This window comes from Zeus faber (assembly GCF_960531495.2).
Source record: "Zeus faber genome assembly, chromosome: 8".
Taxonomy (NCBI): domain Eukaryota; kingdom Metazoa; phylum Chordata; class Actinopteri; order Zeiformes; family Zeidae; genus Zeus; species Zeus faber.
In genome coordinates this window covers 5,669,939-5,691,705 of record NC_137195.1, presented here as the reverse complement: position 1 = coordinate 5,691,705, position 21,767 = coordinate 5,669,939, and the positions used below count along the sequence as shown (strand labels likewise).

Sequence of the window (21,767 nt, the reverse complement as noted above, 5' to 3'; positions counted from 1 at the left end):
CAAACATAGAAAATTTGGACGACAGCATGTATCGACAAAACAGGGTTAATTAAGTCCAGGAATGAGGAAGAAAAGGAGAAGGATGTAACCAGGAGGTTGTTGGGGTGTGTGTGTGTGCCTGTGATGAGTCCAACTGTGTGTGTGTGTGTGTGTGTGTGTGTGTGTGTGTGTGTGTGTGTGTGTGTGTGTGTGTGTGTGTGTGTGTGTGTGTGTGTGTCCACCGGTGACTTGAACGGGAATGTCCGAATTAGTTCTGGTGTATAAGGTCAATATTATATCCTAGCGCCTCCAAGCAGTGAGACCAGAGCACCCCGCCCTGCAGCCACAGAACCCCCCCCGGCCCCCAGAGAAGTCGGAAGCCCACGGAGCAACACCCACGCCCGGCCCCGAGGAGCATAACTGGAGCGCAGGAATAGACCCTGCACCCCTGAGGCGCACACATACAACCCACCCCCACGTGCAAGCACAAGAGGCAGACAAAGAACCCGGGCTGTGGACGCCAGGCCCGGAGTCAGGTCCCACGCCGGCAGACAAACACCCTGCCCGCCCACGACCACCAGTGCCCCGCCGAAGGGTGAAACCTGCCCCACCACAACCAGCCAGACGCCCCATCCAGCCGCAAGCCCCGAGCACCTATCCACGTAGCCGAGTGTGCTCAGTGCATGGCACCGGCGGCGACCGTGCTCTTTCAACCTGTGTATTTTCTTCTTCTTCATTGAAGAAATTGTACTCCAAATTATTTCAACGTTGTTCTCAGTTTCGGACACTTCCACCTCAATCACAGTCTTTTAGGATTAGTGCGAGGGCTTCATTGACTGAGAATCTTTTGCTCATCTTCCTCTTCTGACCATAATGCTTCAGAGTGAGTAAATGGTGAGTGGGACCCTTTTTACAGTATGTGAGTGTGTTGGCCCCCTCAGACAGCAACAGAGTCAATTCCCACAATGTAGATCTGCACCTGTCGGATGTTTTGACTGAGTCATTGGTAAGATTTTTGAAAATCAAATATATTTAGTACCATTATTGCATCAAGAATCAGCTCTGAGACCTTACTTGGTTGCAATGGTGATGGACAGGTTAACAAATGAAATCAGGCAGGAGTCTCTGTGGACTATGATGTTCGCGGATGACATTGTGATCTGTAGCGAGAGTAGGGAGCCGGTTGAGGAGAGCCTGGAGAAGTGGAGGCAGCATTAGAGCAGAGAGGAATGAAAGTCAGCAGGAGTAAGACAGAATACATGTGCCTGAATGGGAGGGAGGGCGGCCAAAAGCTGAGAATGCAAGGAGTGGAGGTGAAGGCGGATGAGTTGAAGTACTTGGGGTTGATCATCCAAAGCAGCGGAGAGTGTGGGAGAGAGGTGAAGAAGAGAGTACAGGCAGGGTGGAGTGGGTGGAGAAGTGTCCGGAGTGATCTGTGACAGAAGGGTTGACCCCAAATTAGGCAAAGTCACCTGGCATCGGGCTGAAACAAGTATGTTAATCAGCCTTTTGGTGATGATAAACACCTAAATTCGGGTCAAATCTGGCAAACATAATACAGAGCACGAGTTAATATGTCAGAAGATCCTACATCAAAAGCTTGTCACAACACCATGAAGACACCTTATCTTAAATCTTCCATTATTTTTTCACTAATTAGATTTTTATCTGTATATTTTCTCTCAGTAATTTAGAGACTGCATTTGCTCTTGGAAATCAAAAAAGTTCGTTCGAAACCTGAAGAGTGGCTGAATGTATTTATACACCGTTCAGCCACAACATTAAAACCACTGACAGGTGAACAGGTGATAACCTTGCTCATCTCATTACAATGGCACCTGTCAAGGGGTGGGACATATTAGGCAGCAAGTGAACAGTCAGTTGTTGAAGTTGATGTCTTGGAAGCAGGAAAAATGGGCAAGTGTAAGGATCTGAGCTACTTTGACAAGGACCACATTGTGATGGCTAGACGACTGTCTCAGAGCATCTCCAAAACCACAGGTCTTGTTCCTGGTATGCAGTGGTTAGTTACCTACCAAAAGTGGTCCAAGGAAGGACAACCGATGATCCAGTGACAGGGTGGGCGAGCATGGCTCATTGATGCCCGTGGGGAGTGATGTCTAGCCTGTTTGGTCCGATCCCACAGAAGAGCTACTGTTGCACAAATTGCTGAAAAAGTTAATGTTGGTTATGATATAAAGGTGTCAGAACACACAGTGCTTCACAGCTTGATGTGCATGGGGCTGTGTAGCCGCAGACCGGTGCCCATGCTGACCCCTGTCCACCGCTGAAAGTACCTACAATGAGCACTTGAGCATCAGAACTGGACCACAGGGCAGTGGAAGAAGGTGGCCTGGTCTGATGAATCATGTTTTCTTGAGATTAGGGTCCGATCCCATGGAGCATCAGGGGGATGTGCTGGAACAACAAGGCAGATCCATGGGGGCCCCACCTCCAAACGTACAGGACTTAAAGGATCTGCTGCTAATGTCTTGGTGCCAGATACCACAGGACACCTTCAGAGGTCTTGTGGAGTCCATGCCTCCACGGGTCAGAGCTGTTTCGGCGGCACAAGGGGGAGCTTTACAATATTAGTCGTTATTAGTGGTGGTTTTAATGTTGTGGCTGATTGGTGTTTACAGTAAAAACCCATGCCAAACAGCTCCTGTATGCCCACTTCTCTCCACATTGAATTCAACCATCTGCAAGCTTCCTTCCTCCCTCAGCCTCTGATTGGGGCGGATTTGGGCAGCAAGGAGGTGAGCGGCCGCAAAAATAGCCGTGATTGTTCAACGAACTGACTAATGAATGACAAAATGGGGGGAGGAGAAGGCGGTGGAGCAAGACGAGGAGGAGAGGAGGTGAGGTCATCCATTGTTGCCTCAGAGGGCCCCAGCGCTGCTTTGTTAGTTTGCAGGCTTTGTGGTAGACGGGGCTGGGATGTTGCCAAATCCAGGCAGCCTCGAACCTCCCAGAACACACACACACAATTACTGGGTCTTCCTCAAAATAAGCCAGAGAGGAAAGCAGGGATGGGTGTTGCTGAGAGGCGGGGAGCTGCTGTTTTATTTACTCTGTCGAGGGACACAACTGTGTGCTGAGGGGAAGGAATAAGGGTCTGTGGTTTAAGACGAATCAAGTCAACTCTTAAAAGATAGAGGGTACAGAATATTTGGAAGTCAATCCCAGAATTTTCTAGCTTTGATTTCATATTCCTGAATTCCAATCCAGTCTGATCTTATCTTATATTAAGTATATAAATTTTTCCTACTATCCTTCACTCTTTGAAATTCAAAGCCTTGTCACAAGACATGGTTTTGTTACTGACAAACACCAACGGTTGTTGAGTTTTTGAGGGCATTGAGTTGATCCTCCGTTGACTTGCCAACAAATTCCATTGCTAATGAATGAGGTTAGCACAAATTTCTTCCAAACAGTTACAATCAAAGGGAAAGGTTTTGAATGGCCTGAGAGAGAGTCGGTGAGTCAGGAATATTAGCTTTTCATAAATTAACTTTTTGCGGTGAATTTAGGTGTGATACAAACATCAAAAGCGCTATACAAATAAACATGTGAAAAACCAATCACCAGGCAGTCACAGAGTGTCTAGTAAATCTACAGTTTATTTCAGAGAGTACCGAGGCCAAGCACAACTTTATTGCAGTGTTTCAAAGCAGCAGAGTGAAATTAAATTCTACAGTCCAAAAAGGAATCCTGACTGTTTTGCCATTTAAGCTACACATTGCGGATGGTCTATGTAACAGAAACCGCACCATTTAAAAACCTTATTGTATACACACTGAAAACATGCAGTTATGTAGATAATCAAGTGAAAATTGGCTGACACCACTAGAACAATAAACACATTTTTCATTAATTGTGAGACAGCAGCTCCTTGTGTGAGTACTACCCTTCTGCTCACATTGATTTACAATCTTTCGCTACAATCAGATTAGGCTGCAATCAATGAGACCGATGTTTTGACTTTCAAAGGTCAGCCTTTGTTGTCTCATCATGCTGTTCCACCTTGGAGCAATTTGACATTCTACATTAAACATTCTACATTGCATTGAACACCTTTTCAATATGGTGTGCACACAAGGCAATTATCATTTTGGGAGGGAAGATGGTTAATCAGCAACTGCTAAGTGTTGCAGGCAGAACTGGTACATTGGTGGTGAGTAAATATCACTGGAGTGCACACCAAGGCACAACTTTGGTTTTCAAAACAGTTGCACTATCCTCAATATCTATTGAGTAATCACTGCTCACTGTTCAGTAACAGTGGTTAGGTATTTTAACCAATGCTCTTCAACACTAAAGGGCAGGATGTCTATTCTTCCCCAGATGACCAGGAATGACCCTCCTCTTCAGAATCCTCCGAATGGACCAGTTTTCCCTCAACAACATCTCTGCATGCAAACTGCTTCATTTCTGATGGCTCCCGTTTAACCTCTTCATCAGTTACCGGGACTGTAGACAACTCCTCTTCCATCTTGGAGTTCCCCAGTGCATTGTGCCGTTTCTCCGAATCCCCCCAAACTAGGGTTGTGTCTAAGCTGAGGTTCTGATTGGATTGCACATTAGCCTCATTACAGGATCCCTCTGGTTGATAGTTAGCGCCTGTCAACACAGAGGAACCCCAGAAGTCATCCTTTACATGTGAGCTGAGGAAACCTTGGAGGCTCTTGTCATTATCATTTGTCTTGAAAGATTCTTTTGAGCTCTTAACCAGAAAATTGTCTGTCTCAGCTGGTATGTTTTCAGAGAAGGCTTCAGCAGACTCTCCGTTTCCCATCATGGCATCTTGAACTGCAATGTCATCATCATGGAAATAACTTTGAGGTAAATTATCGTACTTTTGATCATCTACAAACTGACCAATGGAGTCTTCGCTTGGCCTCTCTGAGAAATAAGAATTGGATAAGTTGGCAACTTCAGAAAACACCTGAAAGTCTGTTGCCTCTTTAACTGAATCCTTCAGAGAGGCACCAGATTCTTCCACAGATACAGTCTCTTGTGGTTCATCAGCGATGGTTGCAACCAACAAGGCATCCTGATGTTCAGCTGATACCTTTACCATGGAGATGGGCTGAGAATGTTGACTGGCATTGGGGGACTCGTCCCCTGAACTGTTGGGTTCTTCATTATCCCAGTCTCTGATGTAGGCCTGAGCATCCAACCTGCCTATAAAATCACTTGAGACAGAGTGATCTTCCAATTGGCCAGCATGAGTCAGCATGGACACATTGGGATCATCTTCTTCGCTTTTTGTTTCTGGAGTGATTTCTTCATATTCATGTTGGACCCCTCCCTGAGTGGAGACATCTGCTTGAGGCTGTTCTATTGTGGCATCATTGAAGTATGTTAGCTCATAAGGCTTATCAATGACAGTATTGTAAGAAATAAGTTCATGGTCAACCTTCAGGTCAGACCCAGCACAGGAAAACATTTCTTCTCCTTCCGTCACCCTAAACACCTGCTCTGTTGTTTCCTGTACAGATGTGGCCTGAAGATCAAGCCCTGGCCCACACTTGCTAACATGCTGCTGTGCAAAATGTGCACTGTAAGTGGCTGTGGACAAGCTCTCCAACTCTTGTTCCACTAGTCTGTCCACGCTTTCCAAACCTTCATTGTAATCAACATCCAAGAGTGCCTTTGGTTTTGCCAGTTCTGAAAGTTTTTCGGTTTCCTCATCTGAATACCCCCCAATGACTTCCATAATCTTTTCAGCTTTTTTTGTTTTCTCATCATCACCTTTTCCTGATTCGGCCTGCTGCTCGCTACCCATGACCTGGCCAACATCCCTGTCATCAACATACGTATACCCAAGGAGGTAGTCCTCATTCTGCGCTTCTTCTTCTGCCTCTTCGCAAAGATCCTCCATGGTTCCAAACCTCTTTGACTTGCTCTCATTCCACGTTCGACTTCCCGTTTCTCCAATCATCCTGTCGTCTTCTCCCTCACTGGACTCACTGTCGTCCATGTGTGAGGCCTGAGCATTGCCGTCGGTGTCGTCGCTCTTGTAGCGAATCAGGGGTCGGGGATCGGCAAGTGTGTTGTCCTGTGCATAGCTGTCACTCTCCAGCTCAGTCCTCCATGACACAGACAAATTGTCGGAATCATCTTCCTCAACGTTGTCTCCAACATCACTGTTTACGATCAAGAAATCTTGGTCAAAATGTGCCATCTCCTGTTGCCTGTCATTATCCAGAACTGTGTCAGCCGCTAAAAAGGGCCCATTGGGGTCAGAGTCCTGCTTGAGCAGGGCGACTTTCATTTCCGTCTCGTCCTGCCCCAGGTCTCTCACTGATATGTCCTCCTCTGGTTCTGCATGTTGGGTTTGACTCTCTTCCGTTTTCATGCCATCACCTTTGTTCAGATCAACTTTTCTTTCTATTACGCTGTCCCAGGTGTCCATTTCTTCTCCATCAGGGTATAACTTATCCTCAACCCCTTTTGCATGTGTTATCTCTAAGGAACTTACATCCTTACTGATTATAGTCCCTGCATTGGAATTTGAGATATTTTCCTCTTGTTTGAAATCTGTCAGTTGGTCAAAGACGCTTTCCTCTGGCTGACCCTCAGAAGTTGGTTTACTGGTGTTGGACTCCATTGTTGGTTCCAGCACTGCTTCGGTTTCAGAATCTGAGGTATCATTTGGTACCTCCTCGACTTGGCTTGTCTGGAAGTCCTTCTCAGCTGATGCATCAATTGGAAAATATGGCACCTGTGGTTCTTCTTTTTCGGCCGGCAACTCGAAAGACATACAAGTCTTATTGAATTCATCTAAAATGCCAGATGCGTCTTCGATATATTGAAGTGGGTATGTTTCAAGGTCGTTAAAAGTTGGCTTGCTTCTGAGGGCAGACTCATCCTTGTAAGAGATAGCAGATTCCACAATGGTACTCTGTATGGGAGGTCCATAAGTGACATTGCTCCAATCCTCCTGTATAGTCTCCTCTACCTTGATGTTTTCTTCTTGCCTAGAGAGAGAAAAACATTCAATAACAGCCTCCTCATTAGGAGGAGACAGCGGTTCAGCATAGCTGACCTCCTCGTGTACTTCCTGGGGTCTGAAGTGTTCGACTATTCCATTTTGTTGTATTTTGGGATAAGGTGTTGCCTCCGTTTCACATTTTGTATTTTCCGCTGTTTCTGCATTTATGTGACCCTCTGTTGTTTTTGTTTGGGGAATTTTAGCAAATGTGCTTGTTTTTGGAGTCCACCTTGTTGTTGTGGTCATCCTTAGTGGTCGCGTTGTATCATTTAATCCATGGAAAGATGAGAGTTGATAGGAGGCTCGGCTCATAGAAGGCAGTGTCTGGTATTTGTCCTTAATGCCTTTAGGACCTGAAGTTGCATCTGTAGAGGACAGGAAGAGAGCTCATAAAAACCCAATTAACATATAATGTATGTATATGTTCTGAACCCAATCACAAAATAAGATGTTACTCTTTTGGCAATTCCATTAGATTAGATCGATTTAATATAGACAGAAAATATTTTTTTGGACAATGAAGCTTTTCCAAAGTGTAAGTCTTCAACCAATATGTATTATGACCGTGTGTCTCGTTAGCACTACCAGGGAGTGCAAACAACTGTTGCAAGTATTATTTATTTGCATTGTCCCTGTCAAATAATAATAAAATAAATAAATAATACCAATGCATCTGTATTCTTCCTAGCCTGACAGGGATACTACAACCTACCTCCCAACGGCATTATTATAATACATGTTCTCAACGTAAGGCAGCACTAATGGGGAGATATTGATCGCAACTTCCTTTCCTCCTTGTCTGAGTTACTAGAAAGCCCAGCCAGATGGCTCGGTAACCCATTGGGAGCCACTTAGGTGGCTTGCATTACTAGACCCAAAGTGCATATCTCAGCCACCAAACCACCCCCCCCCCCCATCCCCCTGTAATGTGATTATTAACTGCGCCAAGTCCAGCATGTTGAAGAGCTTCGACTCAAAAGACAAATTACACAATTATTGAGAGGGAGCATATGGCCATGGTAATGTATGTGACACAGAAAAATCTCAGAATAATGCTATTGCTCCATTCCAATTTTGTAATGGTACTGATTTTATATATTAATGTGTCATATATTTACCAGTGATGTAATTGTTTCTTTGTTGGTTGACTGAAGAGATGATGCTTTCATTGTCCAGCAAAGTTCTGAAAAAGGAAAATGCAAACAAAGATATTATTTTTCGGAAAAATATTATTTGTTCTAAAGTTGTATTTCTCTCTGCAATAGCTAATGAATATGAGCAGTTCAATTGAGGGGTTGAATTGTAAGCAGGCCACACAGCAGTCGATGGGAAGGAGAGTGAGATGTGACTTATTTTGCACATGAGCAGGGGGAATGGGCTGAGCGTGACCTGTTGTTATGGAAATTAACTGAGCCTTTACCATTGAGCTGCCATCTGCACAAACCTCTGCGATCAATCCCTCTCTTCTCTCTCATAGATACACACTCACATCAAAACTGAGGGGCCTGCACACATAAAACCAATATTCTGAACAGCCCATGCAGCACTAATTTCATTATTTCCCATTCCCAGATGTGGCCGGCACCAGTGTCCATTGTAACACAGTTGGTAAGTAATACCAACAACTGGAATATGTGAAACCTTTTCATATTTTGAAGCATGGTTATTTCTTAACGTCTTAAATATTTATATTTATCAATATCTAAACAACAAATGCAACCTATAATTGCATTTTGAAAAAAACAAACAAAACAAAAAACAAAACATGCTGACATTTCAAAAAATAAACAAACAAAAACGTATCTTTGATCAGATAAATCTGCAGACCGTGTAGTGAAGGTCATTGAAATGTGTCCTCTCTGCTTTGCCCTTCCTCTCCAAGCCCTTCCTCCAGTTACTCTACAGTCCCGCAGCTCATTAACCGGGAGCTTCTGAAGGGTCAATACCAGCAATAGTGGTGTGTCCGTGTGTGCGTGTGTGTGTGGCAGAGGCTCCTCTTTTCACCGAGAAGACCTTTTGCCCTCAACAGACTCCAGACTGCCCGGTTTCATGAGCCTGTCTCGCCAAGCAGTAAGAGCAACTAGTTTGTTGTTTCGTGAGATGTCATCTGTGGTCTTTTACCCAGCTTTTATTTAATATTTTTTTCTTTCAAGTATGAAGTACAAAAAGCGTCAACACACTGAAGGTGGGATTTTGGAAAATTGTGTAGGCGTTAGTACAAGCGTTCCCTTAACCGAGCGAGCTTCCAATGGACATCAAGATTAGTATAGTACACATTAATGAAGAACTTTATGTCAAAGAACCACAACAAACATGTCCCTAAACGCCATGGTCTCTGCCACAGACAAGTGTCACTATCTGATCCTTCTTTCATTTGGTAAAAGACCGCATCCAATCTAAATGTAGAAATACGCAGTCCCCATAAACTGTAATGTAGGATATGATGATTTTGTACGATGCAATATCTGATATGACTGAGATAGAAGTGCTGCATACACATAAATCCATTTGCATTATTCAAAATGGGGAAGAAGAGTGAGTGTTTACCAAACACCACCAGATGGAATGCACCAGTGATGAAATGACACAAGGCTTCCAGTAGCAGCAGCCCACACAGGGTAGACCTACCCGATGACCAACTACCGTTCAGATCCGAGGATCAGATCTTTCCCAAGTACGCTTATTCCAAATACCACCACATTCAACACGATGCCCTTTTTTAAACGATTGATGTTCTGAAGTATCTCAAATTCTTTGCAGGTAAAGCTATGTGATCCGGTTTCATTTGTGCTGGCGAAATAACTTGATATTTTGATCTATGACCTGTTGAATACAACTGACCCAATATAAATACATGTGTGTAATTGTACGTGTAGAAGGGCAGAGAGGGGTGCAGTGTTGCCTGGTGCTCGAACAACTGCTTAACCTGATCCCAGAAATTCAGAGGCACGGTTCTCTTCTGCTTTGTTTTAGGCCTTCGAGATTAATTCGACTTGACGCATGAGTGTGTGTGTGTGTGTGTGTGTGTGTGTGTGTGTGTGTGTGTGTGTGTGTGTGTGTGTGTGTGTGTGTGTGTGTGTGCGTGCCTGCGTGCGCGCCTGCGTGCGTGCCTGTGTGTGTTTCTCGCTCCACCTGTATGTGGCCACCTCCAGACCCAGAGACATCTTAATCTGCAGCAGGTCCCGGCTGTCGTCCAGCAGAGTGTTAATCTGCCGGCCCAGCTGCTCCTTCTCCACCTCCAGACCCTGTAGCTGCTCCTGACGAGGAAGCCACGCAGGAAAAGGAAAGAGGAAACGGTAAAAAACAGAGGTCTAAAAAAGGAATAGTGTGATGATGGACTGTATGAAGTGCGTAAAAACACAAATACCAACCACCATTATGTTTATACAGATTTCTGTTCTGTGATGTGAGACGAGATATCGTTTGATTATCGAAATGTCATGAAATAATTCAATGTTGTCGTCAAGGCTGCATAACAATAATTTACAGCAAAGCAATACAGTTTTCTGAACCTCCTAGACTGTTCTAGATGTTCTACACCCCTACAACACCTCTACTCCTTTTCACAACCAGAAGTTGTCACAACATCAGAATATTAACTGTTTGTGGAGAGAGGGACAATCCTGGCAGAGCAGCTTTCAGACGCTCCGTGTTTCTTAATCCATTATTTAAATTATATTGTTTTTTCAGACTAACATATTATTGGTTTATACAGTATATCTATCTATCTATCTATCTATCTATCTATCTATCTATCTATCTATCTATCTATCTATCTATCTATCTATCTATCTATCTATTGTGACCATGGATCCATAACTCTATCTTTGTCTGCTATATAAAGCCACAACCATGTGAAATATGCCAGACTGATTGCACATGTCATGAGCAACAGGCAATGACCTTGATGAGGATGACTTATTTAGTAAGGCATGCCACCGAGTAATGGCCAAAGCCAAAATAGCTATTGATGTTCGGACAGGTTTGATTGATGTTTAGTTTTCTATCTATCACATTATCTATGATTATTATTATTATTATTATTATTATTATTATTATCGTCACATTCTTTCTCTTAAATTTCTATGTAAACTTAGTTTAGATAGAACTTACGAACATATCTCTAACACATATTTAATAGTTCAGATAAAAGTGATGTTTTACCAGCAACAGAGGTGAACCATTAGACAATTACTACTTGGAAAACATTTTTACGTGTAATATGACGCTTAGCTCAGGACTTCTCAGAAACAAACAACAGTACATAATGCTTCCTGAGCGCTCACCTGGAGTTCCTGGATCTCCAGCCTGTGTGTGTCTCTCTGCTGGGCGGTGTTGTTCTCCAGATAATGTCTGACGTCCCAGGCTGACGCGAGCTCCTTCTCCAGAACCTGGAGCTTCATTTGGCTCTGACTCTTTTCCTGTCCTATCTGGCTGAGCTGGCTGCCGGCTTGCTTCAGGGACTCTTCCAGCCGGGCCACCTGGCCCTGGTAGGCTCCTGCCGCCTCCTTCCAGGCCACCGACGCCCTCTGGGAGTACTCCTTTCCCAGGTCTAGGAGGCTGGGTGTCTGCTTGCTCATGGCTGGCATTGTTGGTGGCATGATGGGTCTGGAGTAGGTCAGCGAGGCCTCCAAGTGGTCCATGTCCTCATGGTGACTTTGAATCAAGAGATGAATCTCCTGTTCGAGCTGCTCCGCCTTCTCTCTAAGCCAGATCTGTGCCCTCTGCTCCTCTTCCATCTCCTTCTTGCTGTTCTCCAGCTTTGTCCTGGCCTCCGCCTGTGCCTCAGCCACCCTCTGCCTCTGCCACTGCAGGTCCTGCAGCTCCTGCGCCACGATCCCGACCTCCAGCTCCGCTCGGTCCCTTTCTCTCCAGGCCTCCTCCACCTCTCCTCTCACCTGATGCAGCTCCTTCTCCATGCTGTTCCTGCGCGATGAGGCCCCCTGTTTGCCGTGCCACAGGGCCTGGATCTCCATTCGGAGCACCTCATTCTCCTCCTCCAGCATTCGGACCCGGCCCAGGTAGGTCTCAAGGCGCCGGTTTAGGTTGAGCATCTGGTGCCTCTCTTCTCGAGGATGGCTTTGACGGCCGAGGCGAAGCGCCATGGTTACGTGAGGGAAGGTCTGTCTGTGAGATGGAGTAATGGGATATGCTCAGGCTTCACTCTTAGGAATAACTTGTATCCCTGTCTGCAGGTTTGAAGTGTGTGTGTATGTGTGTGTCTGTTTGTGTGTGTCTGTGCGTGCCTGTTGTGTGTGTGTGTGTGTGTGTGTGTGTGTGTGTGTGTGTGTGTGTGTGTGTGTGTGTGTGTGTGTGTGTGCGTGCGTGCGTGTGTGCGTGTCTGAGGGTTTTGTGTGGCTCCTACGAGGCTGTGCCTCCTGTAGTGTGACTGCCAGAAAGAGACTCGCCTTTCATAGGGGAGTTAATGAAGGGGCTGGGCAGGCAGAGAGGATGGGAGGAGACCTGGTCAGCAGGGGAGAGAGAAAGGGGAAGGGGGGGACAGAGACAGGGAGCCAGGGAAAAAGAGGAGGGAGAGGGAGGGAATCAAGGGAGAAGAACACTGATAGGAAGAATGATAAGGGGAGTGGAGAGAGTGAAGCCCATGCAGGGATGACAATGGAAGTCCGGGGATGGACTGACGGACAGCAGGAAGGATAGGAGAGATGGAGGGAGAGGAAACCCTGAATAAAAGAGGGGCAGAAAAGGAGGGACGGAGGCAATGGGAAACACAAACGGGGGGGCATGAAGGATGATGGAAAAAGGATAGACGGAGAGATTGGAGATGGAGGACGAGGACAGTGATGTCATTTTGTAAGTTAACTCCTTCACTGCTGAAATGTCTCCGGAAGATGCGTTGATCACCCCACACAGAGCAGATAATGAACAATGAACAATAATTAGGAACCGTTTCGATTTGAACTCAACAAGGAAGGAAGGCTCTCATTTCAACAGTCAGGCACATTCAAAGCTCTGCATTTATATACAGGTACTCCTCACTTAACGACCGAGTTCCGTTCCTAGGGCCAGATCGTTAAGCTAATTGGTCGATAAGCGAGGACCCGCGTTATTTCACGGTAAGGGGGCGTGGCCATTGAGTGAACGCTGGTGTAGTGAATACTGACAGACTGCGGGAACGAGACAGACTGAAAAGGGTGATGAGATGAGATGTATACAGTGTATATAGTGTATAAAGTATGTATAGTGTATATAGTACATATTGTGTATATAGTGTATATGGTGTTATTTCACGGTAAGGAGCCGTGGCCATTGAGAACACTAGTGTAGTGAATACTGACAGACTGCAGGAACGAGACTGAGACTGAGAATGGTGGTGAGTATAGTGTATATATAGAGTATATAGTGTATATAGTATACATAGTGAATATAGTGTATATAGTGTATATAGTGTATATAGTATCTTCTTTTTCTTTCGGCTGCTCCCGTTATGGGTCACCACAGCAAATCATCTGCCTCCAATACCTTCTGTTCTGTGCATCCCTTACACCAACCGCCTGCATGTCCTCCCTCACCACCTCTATAAACCTTCTCTTTGGCAGCTCCATCCTCAGCCTCCTTCTCCCAACGTAACTCTCATCTCTCCTACACACGTGTTTAAACCATCTCAATCGGGCCTCTCACTTTTCCACCAAACTGTCCAACCTGAGCTGTCCCTCTAATGTACTCCTTCTTAATCGTGTCCATCCTTGTCACTCCCAATTAAAATCTCAACATCCTCAACTCTGCCACCACCAGTTCAGCCACCTGCGTTTTTATCTAAACCGTACAACAAAGCTGGTCTCACTACCGTCCTATAGACCTTCCCCTTCACTCTTGCACAGATCCCTTCACCCTTCACAGATCACTCCGGACACACTTCTCCACCCACTCCACCCTGCCTGTACTCTCTTCTTCACCTCTCTCCCACACTCTCCGCTGCTTTGGATGATCAACCCCAAGTACTTCAACTCATCCGCCTTCACCTCCACTCCTTGCATTCTCAGCTTTTGGCCGCCCTCCCTCCCATTTAGGCACATGTATTCTGTCTTACTCCTGCTGACTTTCATTCCTCATCTCTCTAATGCTGCCTCCACTTCTCCAGGCTCTCCTCAACCTGCTCTCTACAGATCACAATGTCATCCACGAACATCATAGTCCACAGAGACTCCTGCCTGATTTCATCTGTTAACCTGTCCATCACCATTGCAAACAAGAAAGGGCTCAGAGCTCATCTTGATGCAATCCCACCTCCACTTTGAAGGCCTTTGTCACACCTACTGCACACCTTACTACTGTCCTTTACCACTCTTACGTACTTCTCTGCCACCCCCGACTTCCTCATGCAAAACCACACTTCCTTTCTCAGCACTCTATGATATGCTTTCTCTAAATCCACAAAGACGCAGTGCACTCCCTCTGGCCTTCCCTGTACTTTTCCATCAGCCTTCTTAAAGTAAACATTGCATGTGTAGTACTCATTCCTGGCATGAAACAATACTGCCGCTCGCTGATCCCCACCTCTCCTCTTACCCTAGCCTCCACTACCCTTTCCCATAGCTTCATGCTGTGGCTGATCAACTTTATTCCCCTTTAGTTACTACAGCTCTGAATGTCTCCTTTATTCTTGAAGATGGGTACCAGTACACTTCTTTTCCACTCCTCCAGCATCCTCTTCCTCAGCGTATATAGTGTATATAGTATATATAGTGTATATAGTGTATATAGTATATATAGTGTACAGTATATAGTATATAAAGGGTGATGTGCGATGAGATGCTTGACGCTGAGACGCCGCGGTATTGTACGCAGTGTACAATACAGACTGGTCAGAGAGCTGGCCCTAAGTCCCAACGGTCGTTAAGTGAGGAGTACCTGGCCACATATTTATATTTCCATATTCCAAAACAATTTTATAGAAGTTGTCAAAGTAGGGTCCAAGTACACCTCATGGCTTCTGTTGCATGCAATGAAATTAACTTAATTTATATGGACAAATTATATTTAGTAGATAAGTGTAAAGGATGTGAACTAAAGTAAACTTGTAAAAATCGAATCCGGGCAAATCCTCTGAGCTCTGTGACATATTTGGACATCATCATTGTCATCATCATCATTATTGTAAAAGTTAAACATCTATAAACTTTATTCGTGGACGGAATAACCATTACAGTGGAAATCTGAGACAAATACTTTAGGTTAATAAAGAATTTAATCTTGTTCAAGAGGAGCAGTTTCAGTGCAACAACACAACAGAATGTTACAGAGGAAGCGTTCAATTCTCACTGGAGAGTTTGAGCCTTAATACAGTCTTCTTGGAGTGGGAAACTGAGGAGCAGCTGGGAGGAAGGTCAGTAGATGTCGCAAAGATCATTGATGGGGCAGTTTCGTTGAGACCGACTATCTGTTGAGGATTCCTTCTTCCTCTTGACGACACAGAAAGTGACTAGCTAACTTCCTTTTCATGACAGGAACTCTTCTTAGCCTTGGAAGGACAAACCATGTATACATACATCGTACAAGAGTTAACCTGAAAGGCATACAAAAAAACGTGAACTCTTGCTAAGCATTTAGAAAGACAAACCAAGTACACATATGTTGTACAAGAGTTCACGTGAAAGGCACAGCAATATATATGTTATAAAATTATGATAACAATAATGATCATCACCATCATCATTTCCCCCTGGTGGTCAGATCCTGACACTGCAGCCACTTGGCTTACAAACAGTAAAATATAACAAATGATCAGTACATTAATACGATGTTATAAATGATCGATCATTTATATAAAGGCTTCTGCTTTTTTTCCCTCACCATTTCTCCTCAACAGTGTGTAATGCTGATCTTTCTCACACCAGAAAGAGCAGCTCGCCAAACACAACACAAGAGAACAGCACATGAAATATGCACTGCTGCACAAAATCTCCCTGCAGCTTGGCTCATAGATTTCAATCTTGTACAACTTCTCTAATTCTCAGTCAGAGCAGCTCAGCAGAGACAGAGAGATGGAGGAAGAGATCAACCACACTTCAGTTGTGTTCAAAACTTCAAAAGTTTCTCCACCCAAAGGTAGGATTTACATATATACATATATACATATATATACAGTATATATATATATATATATATATATATATATATATATATATATATACATACATACATACATATATACACACACATATCAATAAATTTACTTTGTATCTATATACTGTACACACAGACATTTGGTTATTTATGTATTATTATAATGGGTAATTATAATAATAAATAATTTACGTATACTTTAAAATTATGAATTATTTTCGAAATGATCAATTATTTAATCAATTCATTATTTCAAATATTCTGAAATTATGATTCCATTTGGCAGTTTTTCGCACACTCTGTTGATAGGACCTCATGGGAAAATAACTTTTCAGCTGTATAAATTCACTTGTTCAGAATATTAGTGATCTCATGTAAAATTAATAACAAACAGATAGAGTTAACCACTGTGGTGATAAAACAGTTCTTCAGGAGAAATATCAGAGATATACTGAAACCCTGGAGGATGGTCAGAACTTGTCTTCGCAGACAGGACTTTTACCTTAAACACAAACTAAAAGTACAAACTATTTAAGTTGGATTCAGAATGTTTGATTTGATTTTCTTCCAGATATTACGGAGAAAGACATCATCTATGCGCATGTCAAGGTTCAGGGCGATTCAACATTATTAGAGACAAACCCCAGCAACAATAAAGGTAAAGTAGAATTTACATCATGTCCACAAAAGTTCAACATTCTGTTCCAAGAATATTATGTGGTGTGTATGGTTCAATGTTCATAAATGGTTTCAATAATAATTATAAAAATAATAATAATAATTATAAGAAAAACAATTATGATTCTGATAATTATTATTATTATTATTATTATTATTATAATTATTATTATTATTATCATAAAAATAATAATAATAATAATTTCATTTCATAATAATTTTTTATTTCCACAAACAGAAACTCAGCAAAGCATCAACTGGATCAACTTCAAGTCAAATTAAAATTGACCATCCATGCATAGTACAAAGTTGTTTCGTGTGTGGAAAATAAGCGATTTATATTTTCTTTTTATTATTTTCTGCCATCACTTTACGCATCGTGTATTTTATTCTTCCGTTTGAAAAAGGAACAGATGTATAAAAGGAAGAAATTGGTATTTCTACACAGCGTCACATTTGAAGCCACGCCCACTCATAGTTTGTACCTGTCACACAAAGGTCAGCTCATGAATATTAATTCGAGTGAGACCACGCCCCCTCGATTCTAGAACGATCATAGAGAATCATGATGTATAGAACAAGGGAAAGCAGAAAATGTATCAATTACAAATGAACAAAATGTTGCTGGAGGTTTAATAATGCTGTGTTCAATGTCTGTAGAAATACAAGACTGATTTCTGATTTTGGCTCTGGCCTTGGCCTTCCTCGCCCCGTTGCTGTTAAACAATTGTGTGTCAGTTTGTATGAATAACATCTTCTGATTTTGAAAATTATTTTGTTCATTCAATTATTGCATGGGATAAAATGTCATTTCTTCCAGATCAAAACCATTCCTTCAAGCAAGTGGCGTTACATTTGGGGATTCTTTGCGTCGTGCTGGCAGTGTCAGTTATAGTCCTCAGCGTTTACTGTGAGTATTGGTGTATTTATTTACATTTTTTTGAGAGAAAAATTGAGGGAAAAAGGCTTTCTTTTTTTTACCTCAACCTTATTTGTAGATGTTTAGGAGTCAGCTGGAGTCAATCTTTTAAAATTTATCCGGTGATGTGCCGAAAAGTGATCGTCCTCCAAAAAGTGATTGCCCTCCGTTGGGTGGGCTATGACCTGTGGAATACAACCCTCATGGATGAAACCAAGTCATTTTGAGGACGAAACAACCTTTCAGTCACAATGTAGGAGCTGCAATCACTTTTTGGTAAGCGGGAAAACGACACGTTACTGGTTGTGGCCCTTTAGCGGCATTTCAACAGGATAAAAGGACTGGGTGGGCTATAGACTTTAAAATATAACCCTCATGGATGAAACCAAGTCATTTTGAGTCATAATTAAGGTTTCGGTGACAAGGTAGAGGCTGCAATCGCTTTCTGGTGGACGATTACTTTTTGTCACGACAGCGGTATTGAAGGAATAGGGGGCAGTGGCTGAGGAGGTCGAGAGAAGTCGTTTAGTAATCGCAAGTTTGGCGGTTCGATCCCCGGCTCCCCCTGACAGAGATGTGGACTCTAGTCACTGTTTTGATGACTTGCAACTTGACTTGACAGAGAATAAATGACTTGAGACTCAACTTGGACTTGGAAGTTAAAAGACTCGTATCCTTAACTTGAGACGTGATGACTCCAATGACTTGTTTGTGTTCTCTTTCATTTACTGAATTAACTATAATATTTGTCAAACTATAGTAATTTCACTCAAATACGATCGGCAAACAAAAAGGTACTCTGGTTGGGCTCTCGGAGAGTCCCCCTCACCTCATGTTGTCGCGGCTCGGTAGCAGATGGTCAAATGTTGCAGTAATACATGAACGGTGCCATCGTGCAGTTTGAGATTTCCTCATCAAACAGGAGTTGGTGTTCAGAAAGGTGTAAGATGTAAACAAGGGACGGTGTGTTTTTCTCTTCCGTGTTAAGCTCCTTGCCCCGTGTTTGGTCCGCGAAGCGCCTCGCTCCTCCATGTTTGTTTACGTTCGCTCCCACGTGCAGATGACGGAGAGCACGGTGACTCCGAACGACGTCACGTGTTGCCGTTGGGATGCTGATTCTCGACATAAGACCTTTCTCAATCTGCGTTCTTGTCTGTACTTGTGTTCTTGTTTGTACTTCTGTTCTTGTCTGTACTTGTGTTCTTGTCTGTACTTGTGTTCTTGTCTGTACTTGTGTTCTTGTGTGTTCTTGTGTTTACTTGTGGACTTGTGAAACATCATCAGTCGCAGTCCAAGTAATGTTCCAATTCAACGTACGCATCAAGCCAAGTCCAGTCCAAATGCCCGGACTGGACTTGCTCCGCCCATTTTATCGAGGATGCATCGGTGGTGACTTGTGTGGACTTGGGACAGACAAGTATCCCAGAATGCATTTCGCACCAACCGGTGCTAATGTTAATGGCGGAGAGGAGTCTGTTCTCCGGAGTCGAACTTGCCAAGTCTGGACTACCAAGTCCGCAAGTCCGGACTTCGGGTACTTGGTATTGAGAAACGACTTAAGTGATAGAAATAAAAGCCCGACCCATATCTGTCTTTTTTAACTATTTTGACCACATCGGGATCGGCACTAATGCAGCTAATCCGCCTAAAAAAATCCAGTTTACCTTTAACAAGGAGGAACAGTGCAGATAAGCAAAATAATTTTCTGGTTTATATTTTAGAGTCTTTCTTTTCATTTTGCAGTTTTCCTGAGAATGACCGAAAACGTCAAGCTGGTGAGTGACCTGAAAGTTTTAGAGTAAAAAAATCAAAGGGCTCTTCTGTCGGCCAATCACAACTTGACGAACAGGCTCCGAAACTTCAGCTCAACCAATGACAACCTCAGGAATGATTAGAAAAACCTCTCAAGCGTCTGTGACGACTGTGATGTCTTACAGAGTCAGCGCAGCAGAAGTGAACTCAACAAGACTTGTGCTCAGACGACCATCAATACCTACTGTCCAAGTAAGAATGAACTCTTTGTTTACATTCCTAAATGAATTGACAGATAATCACAAGCCACTGAACGGTGTTTGATTGGTTGTTTCTCTCTCCTCCTCCTCAGACAGAGTCTGTGAGGCTTGTACAGAGGGTTGGCTCCGATTTGAGTCCAACTGCTACGTGTTTAATAACCAAAGAAATGAATCGCTCAGGAAAACGTGGGAAGAAGCTCGAGCCGAATGCAGAGGAAACAACGCAGATTTGGTGGTGATTGACACTGGAGAGAAACAGGTAGAGTGGAGAGAACAGTTTAACGAGAGAGGAGCAGTGACGTTGATTTACCTGCTGTTCCTTGAAAACATTAAAAGTTCATTTTCGCCACTTTAAAGTGGTAATCTGTAAGATTATTTTACTCAAAAAAATAAATCCAATATTAATTTAGCTGCCACTTTCTAAGCTCCTCTATTTGCTGTTGCCATCGTTGGTGGCGGGGTCCGTCTTTTCCTGGCAACAATGCAAAGATGGTGCACGTGCAATAAGGCAGCGCAGCTAGTTGTGGTCAATACACTGTCCACATGAAACACAGAACATCCACAACACCTCAAGTGCCATGGGAACAAAACAGTCAGTACGACAGTGTTTTACACCTTTTAGTGAAACACAAACACACATCTGTTCATTGTTGGTTGTTCTGTCGTCATCAGGCATTTGTCGGTGAGCACAGCGATGGTAATCCTACCTTAGAGGACGGCTACTGGATGGGCTTGTCGAACACGGCTGAGTCTGGTCGATGGTTCTGGGTCAATGGCAGAAAAGAGACTCATATGTAAGAGAACGTTATATCAAAAGGTTATAAATCAAATTGTCTGTTGACATCATTTAACAAACCAACTCTCCCTGCAGATTTTCGCCACGAAGAAATAGTTCCCGGCCTCTCTGTGCAGTGGTTTATACAACAAGGGGACAATATGAATGGAGCCATGAGGACTGTGAGAAGAAAAACCGCTGGATCTGCGAACAGAAAGCTTTGTCTATAAAATAGTCACAAATTGTACCTGCAACTATTTTAATTTTAACCATTTTAACCATTGCCATCACTGAAAACATCTTATTTTGTGTCTGTCTGTGTGTGTGTGTGTGTGTGTGTGTGTGTGTGTGTGTGTGTGTGTGTGTGTGTGTGTGTGTGTGTGTGTGTGTGTGTGTGTGTGTGTGTGAAATCAGAAAATAAAAACAGAATATAAGATTGAAATTACAAAGTTATTAAGATCCTTTATCAGCGGCTATATTGCTATTGCTATATCCTATATTGCAGCGCAATAATGAAATGAGACATAAAGAGCATGCACAGTATATAAAATAGTACAAACAATTGAAATGTATAATGTTTTCTAAAAATACTTAAATATTGCTTTGATATTTTATGTTATATTTAAGTTCAAGTTCATGGGATTATTTGTCACATACATACACATACGGTCGTACATATATACAGTGAAATGTCATGACACCCAGTGATTACGCACAAGCTCTATAAGCTTGAAAAATTCTCAAATGTGCGTAATCGACACGCGGTGCTCACGCAGGCGGCTGCAAGGGGCGATGCTGGGTTCTATAATTATATAATAGGATTAATTGTCTGTGTTGTATTAAATATACATCTAAATGCTCCTAAATGAAACTTTACCATAACTTACCTCCAGTACCATATGATGTCATAGCTTCCAAAATATTTATAGAAATCATTTACATTTTATGTTACTATTTATTTTTATTTCTCCATTGTTATTATCTGTCTGTCTGTCTGTCTATCTACCACGCCACAGCTTTTCCCTTTCTAATCCATTTAAAATTAAAAGATAAATGATGCATGTAAAAGATCTTTGGTCTCATTTATCACTTTTGTCTCTTTTGGTTCAGCTGGGCACGGGACAAAAAGGCTGAATTTTACTGTCATGCTGATGAGCTTCATCTTGGTATTTTTATCCAAAGATGCAGCGCTGCAGATCATTTTCTGATGTGGGATAATGGCAACGTGTGAAACTGAAGCAGAAGTGCAAAGTTCTCACACCTAAATATGGGCACAGCTTCTCTGTTTTTTTTTTTTTTTTGGCTCAATGTTGTGCATCA

The 21,767-nt window shown here is 43.1% G+C and overlaps 2 protein-coding genes across 2 annotated transcripts; one reads left to right on the top strand and one right to left on the bottom strand.

The window, feature by feature from the left end:
• Window positions 1–2,787: 2,787 nt before the first annotated feature.
• On the top strand, window positions 2,788–21,581 carry LOC307234183 (uncharacterized protein; the record flags this gene model as incomplete). Its single annotated transcript, XM_080005787.1, has 12 exons — window positions 2,788–2,840; window positions 5,482–5,545; window positions 11,368–11,469; window positions 11,740–11,838; window positions 11,941–12,000; window positions 15,955–16,045; window positions 16,635–16,721; window positions 17,562–17,651; window positions 19,404–19,435; window positions 19,598–19,664; window positions 19,765–19,931; window positions 21,558–21,581. 12 exons carry the CDS (start codon window positions 2,788–2,790, stop codon window positions 21,579–21,581), a joined length of 936 nt encoding a protein of 311 aa, XP_079861913.1.
• On the bottom strand, window positions 3,578–12,335 carry nes (nestin). The gene is made up of 4 exons (XM_080004928.1): window positions 11,266–12,335; window positions 10,112–10,236; window positions 8,098–8,162; window positions 3,578–7,344 (listed from the first exon to the last, which is right to left on the bottom strand). Exons 1-4 carry the CDS (start codon window positions 12,082–12,084, stop codon window positions 4,313–4,315), a joined length of 4,041 nt encoding a protein of 1,346 aa, XP_079861054.1. The 5' UTR covers window positions 12,085–12,335; the 3' UTR covers window positions 3,578–4,312.
• Window positions 21,582–21,767: the final 186 nt, after the last annotated feature.

Coding starts and splice junctions, on each gene's coding strand:
- nes (XM_080004928.1), bottom strand. CDS start 12,084: ATGGCGCTTCGCCTCGGCCGTCAAAGCCATCCTCGAGAAGAGAGGCAC. Junction 8,163..10,111: donor CTGGAGGTGGCCACATACAG/GTGGAGCGAGAA, acceptor TTCCTTTTTCAG/AACTTTGCTGGACAATGAAA. Junction 7,345..8,097: donor AAGAAACAATTACATCACTG/GTAAATATATGA, acceptor TGTCCTCTACAG/ATGCAACTTCAGGTCCTAAA.